The following is a 15,185-nucleotide window of genomic DNA, read 5'->3' as shown; positions in this document are numbered from 1 at the left end:
AAATGAAAGATATGAAGCTTGCTGCACAGATCCAGGAATGGGTTTGCATTAGCAAAAAAAAAAAAAAAAAAAAATCATATGGGCATCTTCAGGATGGCGCATTCAGTCAACAGCGTGAGCACCGTGGCCAGGTAGTCGCTACACAGAATCTAAAATGTGAAATTTTAATAAATAGTTTTTTAAGCAAAATGCCATCCCATGTCAGAAACAGGGATCAAACTGTGCACTGTATCTCAGCTTTTTAAATAAGAAATAACACAAATATGCTCTATCATGAGGATATTTTAACAATTACATTTATATTTGTACATTTAGAGCATTTATCAGATGCCCTTATCCAGAGCGACTTACAATCAGTATTAACAGGGACAGTCTGCCTGGAGCAACTTAAGGTTAAGTGTCTTGCTCAGGGACACAATGGTAGTAAGCGGGATTAAAATAATTATCTTTAAATAATTATTAATTAAAATAATTATCTTTGTAATATGCACTCACAGTGACAATCGTCGATATTTCGGAATGTGAACTTGAGAGGATGTGACAGACCTCTTTAACACATTATTTGCTTCATATTAGTTGATATTAAAAATGTAAACCTACCTTCACTTTCCCATCTTGCTGGGCTGAGCCGAGAGCCGTGGACACCTTCCTTAGAGTTCCAGAGGACAGGTAGATCTTGAAGTGTCTGAAGAAGTGTGACTCCAGTCCTGCCATGAAGTGCTTCACCTCATCAATGCCCACAGTACCGTCAACACTGTCCTCTTGCCGTACGCTGTTCCACAGCTCCCATGCATCCTGGGGGTTAACAGTGTAGGAGACATCCAAGGGTGGCTGTGTTGGCAAAGTCCATAACAGTCTCAGGTACCTGATGTTGTTGTCGGGATGGCAGCCAGTCCAAAGGGCACAAAGCCACTGGAGGCTGGTGGAGTCTAAACCCAGTGAACCAAACCTGCAGTCAAACATCTTCTCAAACCACGACTTCACCACAACTGTAATGTTCTCTGGGCCGCTGCTGCAGAACAAGGGCAGACTGACAAAGTCTGGGAGAAGGGAGTGCAGGTATTCAGGGCTGCCATTCACGCAGGTTAACCACCCGCTCCACACTACTTTCAGGGCATCCCCAGTCGCTGCAAACATTGGCTTAGACTGAATCTGTAAACGGAAGAGATCGAAACGAAGATTTCCAATCAGGTCCTCCCCATGATTATGCTCAAGAATCCATCAAGCTCACCTGTATAAAAACTGTCTCAGCGTCCTCATCCGTCTCTGCTATCCCGAGGACCGTGGAAAACGTCACTCTGTATCCCGTCTCCAGCCCGACCTCCACAGCTGTGCCCTGCTGCTTTTCTGCAGCGATGAATGCAGAAAGATGTTTGGAGTACTTCTTCAGGTGTGTGTGCCTGAACCGGTACAAAGGTGTGACGTACGACAGCTTCCATTCATTTTTGATCAGGAGGGTCACTTGCTCAGGGTCCACTCTTTCCTTAAGAGAACAAGAAGAAAAGATTTACACAACACCACAACGTACATGTTTCGTCATTAATTACAACAGCAATCCATAGGTGCAATCGTTAGGTGCTAATGTTCTAGGGAGCTGTGATGAGCTTGCTGGCACTTAAGTGTAGGTGTTAACAGACAAACTGCTCCGGGTAGGAGTTACACAAAGTGCATGTCTGAGTGGCCAGAGATCTATGAGTTGATCTACAGAGATCTATTTGAAAACATCATATGACAATGTAGAAAATGTATGGGATGCATTGTGATTCATCGAAATTGAGGCATTAATAATCATAATCAAACCATGAGACCAGTGAAGGTTCACACCTCTAGTGTTAACAGGGTAAAATGTTCATGCATTTCTTCAATAAATACAGTACAGGCCAAAGGTTTGGACAAACCTTCTCATTCAATGTGTTTTCTTTATTTTCATGACCATTTACATTAGTAGATTCTCACTGAAGGCATTAAAACTAACTGAAAACATGTTTTATATTCTAGTTTCTTCTAAATAGCCGCCCTTTGCTCTGATTACTGCTTTGCACACTCTTGGCATTCTCTCGATGAGCTTCAAGAGGTCGTCACCTGAAATGGTTTTCCAACAGTCTTGAAGGAGTTCCCAGAGGTGTTTAGCACTTGATGGCCCCTTTGGCTTCACTCTGCAATCCAGCTCACACCAAACCATCTTGTTTGGGTTCAGGTCTGGTGACTGTGGAGGTCAGGTCTCCACTTTTTGTTAAGTACATAACTCCACATGTGTTCATTCATAGTTTTGATGCCTTCAGTGACAATCTACCAATGTAAAATGGGAAGGTGTGTCCAAACTTTTGGCCTGTACAGTATGTGCACATATTTCTCTTATGTCTGCATATTTTGTGTTTATATAGCAACACAGACAAACCACATGTATATCTTGGCTTAATGTAATATAATATCTTGCAGCTTATCCTGCTGATTTCACTTTCTTCTACTGTTGGGGGTTCTGATGAACGTACACCTGTACTACATGCAAAGTTGAAGCCAAAAAACTACTTTTATTAAAACCATACGTCTGAAACCCGCGTGTAGACGTCTGGTTGTGGTTTTAATGGAGCCGTATTAAAATGAGCGTGGTTTTCCAACACTCACTGCGATGTTGCGGGCTCTGGGTGCCTCTCTGGTGGTCGGAATCCGCAAAATGGTCAGCTGTCCGGACGTGTACGCGAAGCGCGACGAGGCTTCGAAGCAGCTCCGGCCATAGCTCTTAGTCCTGCGGCGTGTCGGCAGTCTAGTCACAGGGGACTCCATTGCGCTGAAAGAAGCGGAAAACAATCAGCAACGCTGGCTCAGACGTACTGACGTATAAACATGGCAACTTGTACTCTGAACTTGGACGAGCCATCCGCATTTATATAATGGAAACATCTTTCTAACAGTGTTCTGTGTTGGCGGCAAGATTTGCTTCCATCTCTAGTGAATGGGACGTGCTCACAGGTCGCATACTAGGTTAGCTAAGGCTAGCTAAGTTAGCACGGCAAATAAAAGAGCGCGCTTTTGTTCACCAATTCGGTTTCAAACCGTATCCGAAATGTATCTGCTGAACATGTTGGCTGACGATGGTATGTAATTCACAAACCGGCGTCCAATTTAACATACAAGTATTTTAAGCTGGCAAAATAAAATACCTCCGCCCCTCCATCATGAAAACACAGAAACAAGAATCGCGTTTGAACGTCGCGCATTCCCGACATGCCTCGCAAATTGTAGGCATTTTAATCAACCACCAAGCACTTCGACATCACTTCATTTATTGCAGTTTTAAGATTAAAACATGTGGAAAACAAAATGAATTTTGGAAATAGAACTCGTAACTATTTTGTTTATTTTGGTTTTATGTTTTTTAATGAAAATGTTTTTAATTTTATAGGTAGTTTGTTGCTTTAGTCTGTTTACCCTTCACTACCGTAAATATTGAAACAAAAGTGCATCATATATTTATGTTGCGTTGATGCTTCTGCGCTACGAACGAACATAAGCGACATGGAAACGAATTTGCGCGGCGCACTTGGTACTACGGCCGGATCGGCAAGGTGAAAGTAAACGCGTGGCGAGAAAGATGTCGGCGCACTTAGTAAACAGCGCCAATGGACGCAACGCTGCGGTGAAAAGCGGCGCTTTCTAATGTGTTGCTGCGCGTATTTTGAAGTCCAGGACAGGGCGCTGTAAGGTGTCGTCCTCCCTTGTTGGGCACAATGTCCTGCAAATACACAGCGCTGCTCCAAAGCGTGCTCCTGGCGACACTTAGGCGGCCTCCGACGCCACGTCCTCGCGCTTGTGGGGCGGCACGCCGGACCTCCTTCTCCAGGTGCTCTTCTCTGCGGGCAGGTTCCAGCAGCGCTGCAGGTAGAGTCCTTCCTTCGCCTCGCGTCTGTGCAGTAAACGTTCAGATATTGGACAGAGAAGATAGGTGGTTTGAGAGAGGAGCAAGGGAAGCTTGCAAATCAACAACCCCTCACTCAACAGAGGTGGAGGCCTCCGACACAACTTATATTCGACCTATAGTGCTGCCCTTTCATCCATCCCCAGGAAAACCACTTAATGGGGTCAGGAGGAGCTGCCAGGTGTGGGGTCATCACATCTACCCACTCCCAACCAGCAGGCTAAATTTGTGATTTACATATACAGCATTTATCAGACGCCCTTATCCAGAGCGACTTACAATCAGTAGTGCACACAGTGAAATTTGTCCTCTGCATTTAACCCATCACCCTGAGTGAGCAGTGGGCAGCCATGACAAGCGCCCGGGGAGCAGTGTGTGGGGACGGTGCTTTGCTCAGTGGCACCTCAGTGGCACCTCGGCGGATTGGGAATCGAACCGGCAACCTTCTGATTACGGGGCCTTTTCCTTAACCGCTAGGCCACCACTGTCCCAGTTACAGGGACAGTCCCCCCTGGAGGCAGGGTTAAGAAAGCGGCCCAGTAATGTCTCGCGGCCCAGTCTGTGTCGCCAGAAGGTTGCCGGTTTGAATCCCGATCCGCCAAGGTGCCACTGAGCAAAGCACCGTCCCCACACACTGCTCCCTGTCATGGCTGCCCGCTGCTCACTCAGGGTGATGGGATAAATGCAGAGGACAAATTTCACTGTGTGCACCGTGTGCTGTAAGGTGTCGTCAAGGGACAATCACAAGTGACAATCACTTCACTTTTAAAGTGTCTTGCTCAGGGACACAATGGTAGTAAGTGGGATTTGAACCCGGTTCTTCTGGTTCATCCACATCCGTCTCCCGCTTCGCTCCACAGCCCACGGCCGCTTCACGCTGAGGACACACTCCTGCGGGGAGCTGCGCACCGCTCACCTGGGAGAGGAGGTGACGCTGTGCGGCTGGGTGCAGTACGTGAGGTTAGATCGGGAGCACGGGTGGGGGGGGCGCGGGTTCCAAACGGCATACGATTATGGATTTATGCGAATTGTTAACTCTGCCATCATGTGTGCTTCTTTCATCAGACAGGACCTTTTCGTCATCTTGAGAGATTTCAGTGGCCTCACTCAAATACTTATTCCCCAGGATGAGGTGGGGTTTGTTTAGCAGCCATTTATGTCTGTCTCGCCTGTTATGGTGACTCCGGCATGTTCTTGTCTAACACACGTGTCTTCAGTCCAGACTTGTCCTGAAGAAAACTCTGTGCGACCTGCCTCTGGAGTCCGTAATCATGGTGAGAGGAAAGGTTCGACGTAGACCAGAAGGGCAAGAAAATAAGGTCAGCATCTGATCTCTCCCAGAAGCCGTATTTCTGGAGCCACTTTTAGGCAGCGTGCACCCAAGAAGTGGCCAGAATATCAGTGGCACTATTTAGACGTGTCATTAACTTGAGTCTCGGCTGATCCAAGGACAAGTTGACAGCTATACTTGGTATCCGAATGTGCATCTAGAGTGACCTTGTGGCTGGATCTCACTTTCCCACTTGGTGTGCAAATTGGCAATAAAATTGACAAAGAGAAACAGGAGCACAACCGCAGCAGAAATGGAAATTGACATTTGAAAGACAGCACAATGTTTTAATGGGTCTCTTGAAGGCATATATTGAGTTCCGCAAATACTGTAGCAGTGGTTAATGCCTTTAAACCTTAACCATGTTCTTTCGTATTTTAGGCCATTTTGACTGGAGAGATTGAGGTCCACGCTAACAATGTGGAGGTGTTAAACATCTGCCAGAAATTGCCATTTGAAATCAAAGACTTTGTCAAAGTGAGTAATAATGACACTATGCACTATGAAAAGAGTGGAAAAAGTTCATAATATGTCAGTATCATGAAGATAACCACACCCCCTATGTGGATGAAGACCAGCTCCTTGCAACCATTGTGGCTGTATGACTAACATCTGCCCAAAGACTTATGCTTTCAGGTATATGTAGTTCTTTGCCGGTAGTGAATTGGAAGTTTGTTATCCCCCAAAATTCGAACATTTACTTTTTACATAGTTGAAGAAAGCTTATCTATTGTTGGTGCAGAGCAGCAGTCAACTTAAATCCATGTGAAGTGTGACTGGCTTCTAAAACCGCAGACTAAAATGTCTTAATGGCAATGAAAGATACATGTAGACTTGTATGTGTTATATGTGTTGACTTTGTTCACTTGGATTGATGCTGATTGAAATGTGTAGATGGTCAAAAAGGGGCAGCATGCCAGCATACACAAGCCGGATTTGTTGCGCTTATTCAGAGTGAAAGTGATTGTTTTTATCATTGTGAAACAACGAAATGTGTCCTCTGCTTTTAACCATCACCCTTGGTGAGCAGTAGGCAGCCATGACAGGCGCCCGGGGAGCAATGTGTGGGGACGGTGCTTTGCTCAAGGGGATTTCAGTGGCTCCTTGACGGTTTGGGATTTGAACCCACAACCTTTGCGTTACGTATCTGCTTTATTACCAGCTAGGCCTCCACTGCCTCTTTGATGTCTTGGATCAGTAAGGTAATCTGCTCTGGTCGATTCTGCCCTGCAGAAATCTGAAGGCCTTCGGATGCAGTATCGCTACCTGGACCTCCGCTCATCACAGATGCAGTACAATTTGAGACTTCGGTCTCGACTGGTGATGAAGATGAGGGAGTACCTTTGTAACCTGCATGGTAGGAATGCTATGGGATTGTTATTTTCCCCATGTGAATCTTTTCAATTACATATTTCACACGCACACACACGCACACGCACACGCACACGCAAACACACACACACACACACACACACACACACACACACACACACACACACACAAACATTCTAATTTAAATGTCGCCAACAGGATTTGTGGATGTGGAAACACCTACGCTGTTCAAACGAACGCCCGGAGTAAGTTCTTTCTGAACATTCAGTGCATTCTTCTCCCTGATAATTGTCTTTCTATGCCATGGAAACACTACTGGTGTAGCCATTTGTACTTTATATCTTTTTCGACCCTGGATTTTTACACTAATACTATAGCTATAAATAGTTACACATTTCTAAATATACTGTTTATAAAGTTTTATTTTTATTTTTTTTTAAATCCTGCTTCCCAGGGTGCAAAAGAGTTTGTGGTCCCCTCTGGAGAACCTGGCAGGTTTTATTCCTTACCCCAGAGCCCACAGCAGTTCAAACAGCTACTTATGGTGGCTGGGATAGACAGGTAAACAAAACGCAAGCTCATAATGTCATCATTAGCCGCCCATCTGCAACGTAGAATCGGTACAGGTTTTTTCACATTACCTCTGTGTGCATGAATATTTCACTGGTAAGTCTGTGTTTTTTTGTTTTTTTTTTTTTAATACTTATTTTGCTTTTGAGCCATTGTGAATTTCCTCTATCAAAAAAAGTAGCCTAGTGGGTAACACCCTCGCCTATGAACCAGAACACCCAGGCTCAAATCCCACTTACTACCATTAATCCTGAGTGCCTCCAGGGGGACTATCCCTGTCATTACTGCCGCTCTGGATAAGGGTGTCTAAATGTAAAAAAGTGATCTGACACAGAAAAACAGCACAACCGGCAGATATTATTCAAAGGATTGGTGAATTGTTGTTTCCTCCAGAAAACTTGTTCTTAATGCCGTGTAAATGTCTAGACACTTGCAGCCGCTGGTGGATGAGGTCCCAGCTGCGAACGACGTAACTCATTTCACGATCTCGAAGGCCAGGAGGAGGTTTTCTGTCAAGATGCTACACTGCTTTACGCAGCTCGGATGGAATTAGACATCACCCCAGCTCAGCAAGATCTCATCTGGATGTGTGTGGGGGTAGTAATATCGAGCTTCTCGTTTGGACCCCACTGCAGGTACTTTCAGTTGGCGCGCTGTTACAGGGACGAGGGCTCCAAACCTGACAGGCAGCCCGAATTCACACAGGTAATGATGTGATAAACGCAGCACCGCACCTGAGAAAACGAAACGGAACGGAGACGGAACACCGAGCCACTTTAATCATCTGCCCGGGCTTCCTGACTCCTACACAGTCATCTACCTCGGTTAATAGGCTTATGGAGAACATGACTAGGAAAAAAATAATCCACCTTCATCACCATTGCTGATGACCTTGAAACATTACTGTGCTCCTCCGCATAGGTGGATATTGAGATGTCCTTCACGGATCAGGCCGGGATCAGAGATCTGGTGGAGGGCCTGCTGCAGTACTCCTGGCCGGAGGAGAAGGGCTTCGTTAGCCCTCCCTTTCCTGTCATGACATATGAGGAGGCCATGAGGGATTATGGTGTGGACAAACCGGACACTAGATTCGAAATGAAGGTAGAGTTAGTTAATGTATTTAATGTCTTCTTTGCTTTTCTGGTGCTGCTGTGGAACATGTATGCTTCAAATGTTTAGTTTGCATTCTGAATGCATTTTAATAACATTTTTAATTTTTTTATTAACATTCATCAGTTTTAATTTCCTTTGTCAGCATTTTGAGGTTAATATAGTTATTTATATTTTTTCATCGTCCAGCTTGTTGACATCAGTGGAGCCTTTCACAACACGCAGATCCAATTCCTCAGAGAGGCTCTCCACCAACCAGGAGGCAGCATTCAGGCCATTTGTGTTCCACAGGGAGCTGTAAGTTCAACACACATGCATTTTTCTTTCTCCCATCTTCCCTCTGACAATTTTGGGCCCTGCGTGTGTGTCTTGAGTTCTTAAAGGTCGCAATGAAATCTGAAACTGACTGCAAATGGTGTTGCATTTTCAGAGACATCTAAAGGGCAAAGACCTTGAATCTCTTCGACAAACTGCCAAGGCTCGATTCAATCAGGTATATTCTCATCCAAGCACACTCTGCTGTTCACTTCGGATATGCAGGGCAATGGTGGGGTCTGCCATTGGCCATGAAACATTGATCAGAACTGTAAATTCTGCTACCTCTGACACTTTCAGTTGAGAATTGTCTTGACTTATTAATCAGAGACTAGTTCTGCAGAGTTTGTTAATAGCATCTTTATGGAAGATGCTTGGCCCAGCAATCTTATTATCAGGATGAAGAATTCTGTGTTTGTTTCTATATTCTATATACTCTGGCAATGTTTGTTGGCTATAGCCAGATTAATGTCACGTTACTGCACAATGTAATTTTTAACCATTTAACAATTCATTACAACATTACAATCAGATAGTGGTCAGAGTTGTTGATAATAAAATTAAGTCTTGGATCACTGTAAGAAAATCTAGCCAAGCGTAAACCAAAATGAAACATTTTTAATATTTATTCTGAATAGTCACACAAACAGCCCATCTTCTACTGGTAGAAGAATTGTTTGGGTGGTAGTAGGGTGGTAGTAGCCTAGTGGGTAACACACTCGCCTATGAACCAGAAGACCCGGGTTCGAATCCCACTTACTACCTTTGTGTCCCTGAGCAAGACACTTAACCCTGAGTTGCTCCAGGGGGACTGTCCCTGTAACTACTGATTGTAAGTCGCTCCGGATAAGGGCATCAGAAAAATGCTGTAAATGTTTGTAGTGGTCTCAATACCGTTCATATTGTGTCTCTCCAGGGAGGGGCACTGGACCTTCACTTTATAAGCTCCATCAATGAAAGAGATTTGATGCTAGTGCAAAAAGCATGTCATTTTTCTGTTGTTCCTCTTTGGATAAAGTGAAAATAGTCTATTGTTCTTGTAAAAGAGTTATTTTGGGAATAAAAAGTAACCTGGACAACATACATATCCCACTTCCTGTCTGTATTTTCTTCTGGAAAAAGTATGAGGTGTCTTCTGGGAAGTGCACGTTCCTCCATGCCTGCCATGTCAGAGTTGAAATGCCGAGCGATGACAGATCTGAATTGTGTGGCTGTGTGTTTGTTTCTGCGCACAGGAAGTGAGCACGGTGTTGGTAAGGGCAGATGGGACGCTGAAGTCGCCACTCAGCAGACTCCTGCCAGACGTGTCCAGGCAGCAGCTGCTCCAGATGGTCGGCGCCGAACCTGGGGACCTGATTCTGCTCACTGCAGGGACAGAGGGCCGAGTGGTGAGGTGGCTGCATCCAGTGCTGACCTGCAAATTTGTCTGTCGTCTGCTCTCCATTCGTCCCATTCATCTGGCTGACACTAATGGGGTTGTTAATACAAATTTAGCGCCATTAGCGAAGTCGATGAGAGACTTATTAAACCAATCCATATGCTGGCCACACATGGAACAAGTTTTTCACCTTTTGTGACTTACCACCATGACTTGTGTTTAAGTTCCATTTTTTTCTCACCCAGAATTATGGTTATTGGCTACATAAGTCATACGTTGATATGTCTGTCTAATGAACATCTATGGAGGTTTTTGAAGGCAGTATTTAGTTATCACCTGCTACAGATGGTGTTCCTGGCACCAAATCCCTCAGCAGTTTCAGCTGAAAGGAAGGGTATTTGATACAGCACTGGATCGATAGTAGGCTTTTGTTGGGAGGATGTGGGAGGAATGGCGAATGAGCTGCAGAAATCGCGGGGAGGTGAACACGTCCTCACATCCTTAGGAGTTGCGCCTTCTGATGACAGCAAGGGGCTTTTCTCAGACGCCTGGGGGGCCACCGAACGCCACACCCCCTGTCTGGTCTATTTTAAGGATTTGTGAAGCAGTGCAGTATTGTTATAAATTGCTTTTGCTCGGTACAATGCAATGAAAGACTGCAGACAGTGTGGTAATCTGTATAGTCAGGGGGTTGGAGGCATAATAAAATTATTTAGTACTATTGAATGGGCTGCAGTATTGTTTAAAGGCATTATTTATATATAAATTTCTATTTGACAGTGAGGTATTTTAACAGTAGTGCTCGAGGAGTGCATGAAATATTGCCAATGCTTGTATATATATGGTTGTAGGCACCTGATCAAGGGCATTTATTACAACATTTTACTATTTACATGTTTATTGCAACGATAAAATTTTAAAAAGCCATTATTGAGAAAATATTAAATTCACAATCTGTGATTTAAATTCCTTTCTAGCACAGTTTTTGACATGATTTCATAAAACTATTTACATGCTACTTGACACACTGAGATTTCAACACTTACAAGCATGGACGTCATAGTAGGGGTTCAAAGAGGAATGATTACCCAAGGCCCAATTGTGTCGGTGGTCCTAGCAACTAAGGTCTTCATAACATCCAACTAAGGAAGCTGACTTGTTTCTGAAAGGTTGTTATTTTAAAATAAGTTGCCACTGAGGGCCCCTTCAGCAAGTTACTGTCCCCACTCACTGCTCCCTGGGGACGTTTCACTGACTGATTGGTTAACTGCAGAGGACACATTTCATTTTGTGCACCGTCACACTTTCACTTTGAAGCCTAAAACTTTGAGCTAAATGAATGCTATATAGAACACAGCTACTGTACACTCACAGCTGCTATTTATTCTTCTAAATACCATGTAGCGCCCCCTGCTGGGTAGACTGAGACTGCAATGTGCTGACCTGCTAGAGGGCCATAGTGTCAAGGTGCGTGACCCTTCAGCATTTCACTTCCTGTGGGTGGTGGACTTCCCACTGTTCCTCCCAAAAGAGGATAGCCCAGAGCAACTGGAATCGGCGCACCACCCATTCACTGCTCCCGTTCCGGAAGATGCTCATCTTTTGTACTCTCAACCTCATAAAGTAAGTAGTAAAAGCAGTGCTAAAGATTTCTTCTCATGATGCAAATTATTGAGTGATTCTGTTTTCGCCCACTATAATTATTCACTTCACATGACATGCGTTGGTGATTACAATACATTTTTTATTTAGTTGCAGCAAGGCAGCAAAACAATCTATTTTACCAAAGAATGTGTTCATATAAAACATGCCTGAATTGTAATACTGTAATAATTGTAATAGGCATTTTTACTGTGAGTAAAAGTGATAAAAATGAAGGCAAAACCATAATAACAAAATGAAAACTGACAAGCTCTGTGTGTGTGTGTGTGTGTGTGTGTGTGTGTATATATATATATATATATATATATATACACACAATCACATCACAGAAAGCAGATGAAATGTTGTGAAGACCTGAGGCATAAAAGCAGTAGACACAGTACAGTTATAAAATACCATTTGAAAAGGCAGGCTTCTGAAATGGCTTTGTGTGGCTTGTTTAGAAGAATCAGTGCAGCCGACCTTAGTAGCTCTCAGAAACCATGGCTCACAATACCTGCATTCTTAATGCAGAAGGCTGTTTTAATAAACTATTAAAAGTTTGAGAAGCAAACAAGAGCGCTTTGAAGTTGGTAACAGTTAGCCAGTCTAGATTTTTTTTTTAATTACATGCCCTGGACACAGAACACAGGAACTAAGGATTAAAAGCAGAGGACACATTTTGTTGTGTGCACCGTGTGCTGTTCTGCATTGTATCACAATGACAATCACTTCACTTTCACTTTCATGTTAAAAACTATATTTCATCAGTGGCACTACTCCATAAAACATGTACCAACATAGAAGGAATGAAAACCAAGTGCAGACAAACAGCTCTTAGTTATTATTCTGTTACTTCATGTTATTGTAGTAATGCAGTAAACATGCAGAAAGACATGGAATGGGTGTCGGGACCCAACTGCGATTAGGTTTCGATGATTAGAGCAGTCCATTTACGCACATTTCATTGCACTCCATTTTTATCCAACTGAAGGGCATTCTACATTGCTGTGCTACTAGTTACTTTTTATTTAGAAGGAGCAGTGGTGGCCTAGCGGTTAAGGAAGCTGCCCCGTAATCAGGAGGTTGCCAGTTCGAATCCCAATCCGCCGAGGTGCCACTGAGCAAAGCACTGCTCACTCAGGGTGATTGGTTAAATGCAGAGGACAAATTTCACTGTGTGCACCGTGTGCTGTGCTGCTGTGTGTCACATGTGACAATCGCTTCACTTTCACTTACTCAGTCGCTCAGTTACTCAGTCAGGATTTTGTGGGCTTTTTTGGGGATTGTTGTGACCTACAGTGCCTGATTTCTGGGCAATGGGCACTCTTTGCAATGTTTTTTTTTTTTTCCCATGTTTTTTAGCTGCATTGTGTGTGCCAGTGACTAGTGTCTTTGCCCTGATTAATTTTGATGTCAGATTTCATTTGAAAATATGAATCTATAAGATGTGAATGGTACAATGTAGAGGGGTTGATTTGGATTACCTTTAACTGGTGTAATCATCCTGGAGGGACTGTCTAATGATCAAAAACACTTTGGTGAAACCTACCACAGTATTGCAGGAGGTAAATTTACCCAGGCTTATAGAAAATCCCTGGAACACCTGAGCTTTATATGGCAGGAGGAGGTCTGTTACAGTCCGAGTGTTCGTTTTGGGCTGAGCAGGGAGCCTTGTCTTTCAATTCCGCAGAAAACTATTATAACAGTCAGCCCAAAATCCTATAAGCCCTTTCCCCAGCTCAGCCGTTGGTCCTGCCTTTGCATTCTAGGTGCGTGGCCAGCATTATGACCTGGTTCTTAATGGCTCTGAGATTGGAGGAGGCTCCATTCGCATTCACAGCGCCTCGGAGCAGCGGCATGTCCTGGACACAGTCCTCCAGGTAATTTACCCCTTTGAATATGTTCTGGTCTGCATGTCAAGATCAGGCGGCAGGTCCTGTGCCTTCATGGTGGGTGTCATTTCATCATGTGTTGCAGGAGGACCCTTCGCTCCTCTCTCATCTGCTTGAGGCCCTTGACTCTGGAGCTCCGCCCCATGGTGGTATTGCCTTAGGTGAGACATGTTTCCTCTGTGTACTTGCTCCTGATTTTTATTTTTTACCTCTGTAATACCTGAGGAACATTGACTCTTTATTATATATTATATTTTCACATCATATATCATATTTTACATTTAAATCCTAATTAACTTAATGAATATTAGAAGAAACAGACACAGTGTGGGTGGTTGAGCTTCCCAACAGGCCCTTTTTAATTAGAGATGGATTTTGAGGCCAAGAATTTTTGTCTTATTCTTAGACTGAATACAGACAAACAATATACTGTTATTTTCTATAAAGAAAATATAAATGTCTAAGTCACAGGTCAAAATAACACATGACAAAATTATAGGTTTAAATGTTTACGTGTGCCATTCTTTAAACAATTTCGCAGGTCTCTATATCACAATATAATAACACTCAGCAGTGTGTCTCCCTCAGTTCAGAGCACAACTGTGATGCCATTTTCTAAACGATTTGTTAGCACCTTTCATCATCTCTTGGTATGAAGCTTAAATTATGAAAATAAAATAACTTTTTACTACTTTCTTGGGGAAAAAAAAATTATTATAAAAATACATGAATGCAAATCAAAGCAAACACCGGCACTGTTCCTTGGAAGAAACTTTGATCTCTATAATTGTAAATTCTGTTCCCTTAGGCTATATTTTTTGGGTTTTATGCAGGCTTGGGACACGCACCAAGAAATACACATTCCCATATATGCATTCCCAGTGGCTGGTTGCCCAGACCTACTAGTGATGTTAAAGGTTTAATGCACATCTAAAGAATATATGTATATGATGATGAACCCAGTGTGCATTAATAGAACACTTCTGTCTCAAATGGCAGCAGAGTTAGACCATTAAGATCCAAAACGGTCAAAATCTCCCAAAGCTATTTCTTTCCGCATGGAAGGTGTGTTAATATTAGCATTAGCATAAAACATTAGAATCAATGTTTCATGAGCACGATCATTTCCACCTACAATGAGGTCTGCCACATTATGTTTTCCAACATTAAGGAGGAACCTTAACTTCCTTTTGTCTTTATTATTATTACCCCATCAAGGGCTCGACCGACTGCTGGCCATAATAGTGGGCGCCTCCAGCATCCGGGATGTGATTGCCTTCCCAAAATCATTCAGGGGTCATGACCTCATGAGCCATGCCCCTGACTTTGTGTCAGAGGAAGACCTGAGGCCATACCACATCAAAGTTACGTGGCCTGAAGGGCTGACACCCGGAGGAGAGGACCAGTAGACAACTCTGCGTTCCAGTGGAGTCTACGCTTTTCTAGAGTGTGTGTGTGTGTGTGTGGGGGGGGGGGGGGGGGGGGGGGAGAATATGTGAGGCAAAGTTGGACTCACACTAGTAGTAGTTCAGCCTTCTCTGTAAGGATTAATATGGGCCGCAGCAGGTATGTGGATCAGCACTCCTGCCAAGGGCTACAAAATATGGGTTAATTTCAGATCTGCTGACTCAATGTCATCAACACACTGCTCTCACTGTAATGTTTTTTACTGTAATAAATAAATATTCAATTGTCTGT

General features: G+C 43.6%; 2 protein-coding genes across 4 annotated transcripts; one reads left to right on the top strand and one right to left on the bottom strand.

The window, feature by feature from the left end:
• Positions 1 to 74: 74 nt before the first annotated feature.
• cenpl (centromere protein L) lies at positions 75 to 3,189 on the bottom strand. Its single transcript, XM_028978109.1, has 5 exons — positions 3,162 to 3,189; positions 2,626 to 2,788; positions 1,232 to 1,483; positions 601 to 1,152; positions 75 to 149 (listed from the first exon to the last, which is right to left on the bottom strand). The coding sequence occupies exons 1-5, from the start codon at positions 3,176 to 3,178 to the stop codon at positions 75 to 77; spliced, it is 1,059 nt and encodes a 352-aa protein (XP_028833942.1). The 5' UTR covers positions 3,179 to 3,189.
• A 376-nt stretch (positions 3,190 to 3,565) lies between these two features.
• On the top strand, positions 3,566 to 14,941 carry dars2 (aspartyl-tRNA synthetase 2, mitochondrial). Of its 3 annotated transcripts, none has more exons than XM_028976734.1 (17): positions 3,566 to 3,879; positions 4,777 to 4,876; positions 4,982 to 5,048; positions 5,134 to 5,235; positions 5,628 to 5,723; positions 6,480 to 6,603; positions 6,777 to 6,823; positions 7,033 to 7,139; positions 7,772 to 7,853; positions 8,070 to 8,249; positions 8,448 to 8,555; positions 8,689 to 8,751; positions 9,809 to 9,961; positions 11,356 to 11,574; positions 13,365 to 13,475; positions 13,573 to 13,648; positions 14,706 to 14,941. In XM_028976734.1, exons 1-17 carry the CDS (start codon positions 3,729 to 3,731, stop codon positions 14,894 to 14,896), a joined length of 1,977 nt encoding a protein of 658 aa, XP_028832567.1. In that variant the 5' UTR covers positions 3,566 to 3,728; the 3' UTR covers positions 14,897 to 14,941. The 3 variants fall into 3 exon arrangements, with proteins under 3 accessions (XP_028832567.1, XP_028832568.1, XP_028832569.1); XM_028976735.1 differs by having other exon boundaries at positions 7,784 to 7,853; positions 14,706 to 14,940; XM_028976736.1 differs by lacking the exon at positions 5,628 to 5,723.
• Positions 14,942 to 15,185: the final 244 nt, after the last annotated feature.

The sequence above is a fragment of the Denticeps clupeoides genome, chromosome 4 (genome assembly GCF_900700375.1).
Source record: "Denticeps clupeoides chromosome 4, fDenClu1.1, whole genome shotgun sequence".
NCBI lineage: Eukaryota > Metazoa > Chordata > Actinopteri > Clupeiformes > Denticipitidae > Denticeps > Denticeps clupeoides.
This window is presented reverse-complemented; position numbering and strand designations above follow the sequence as displayed.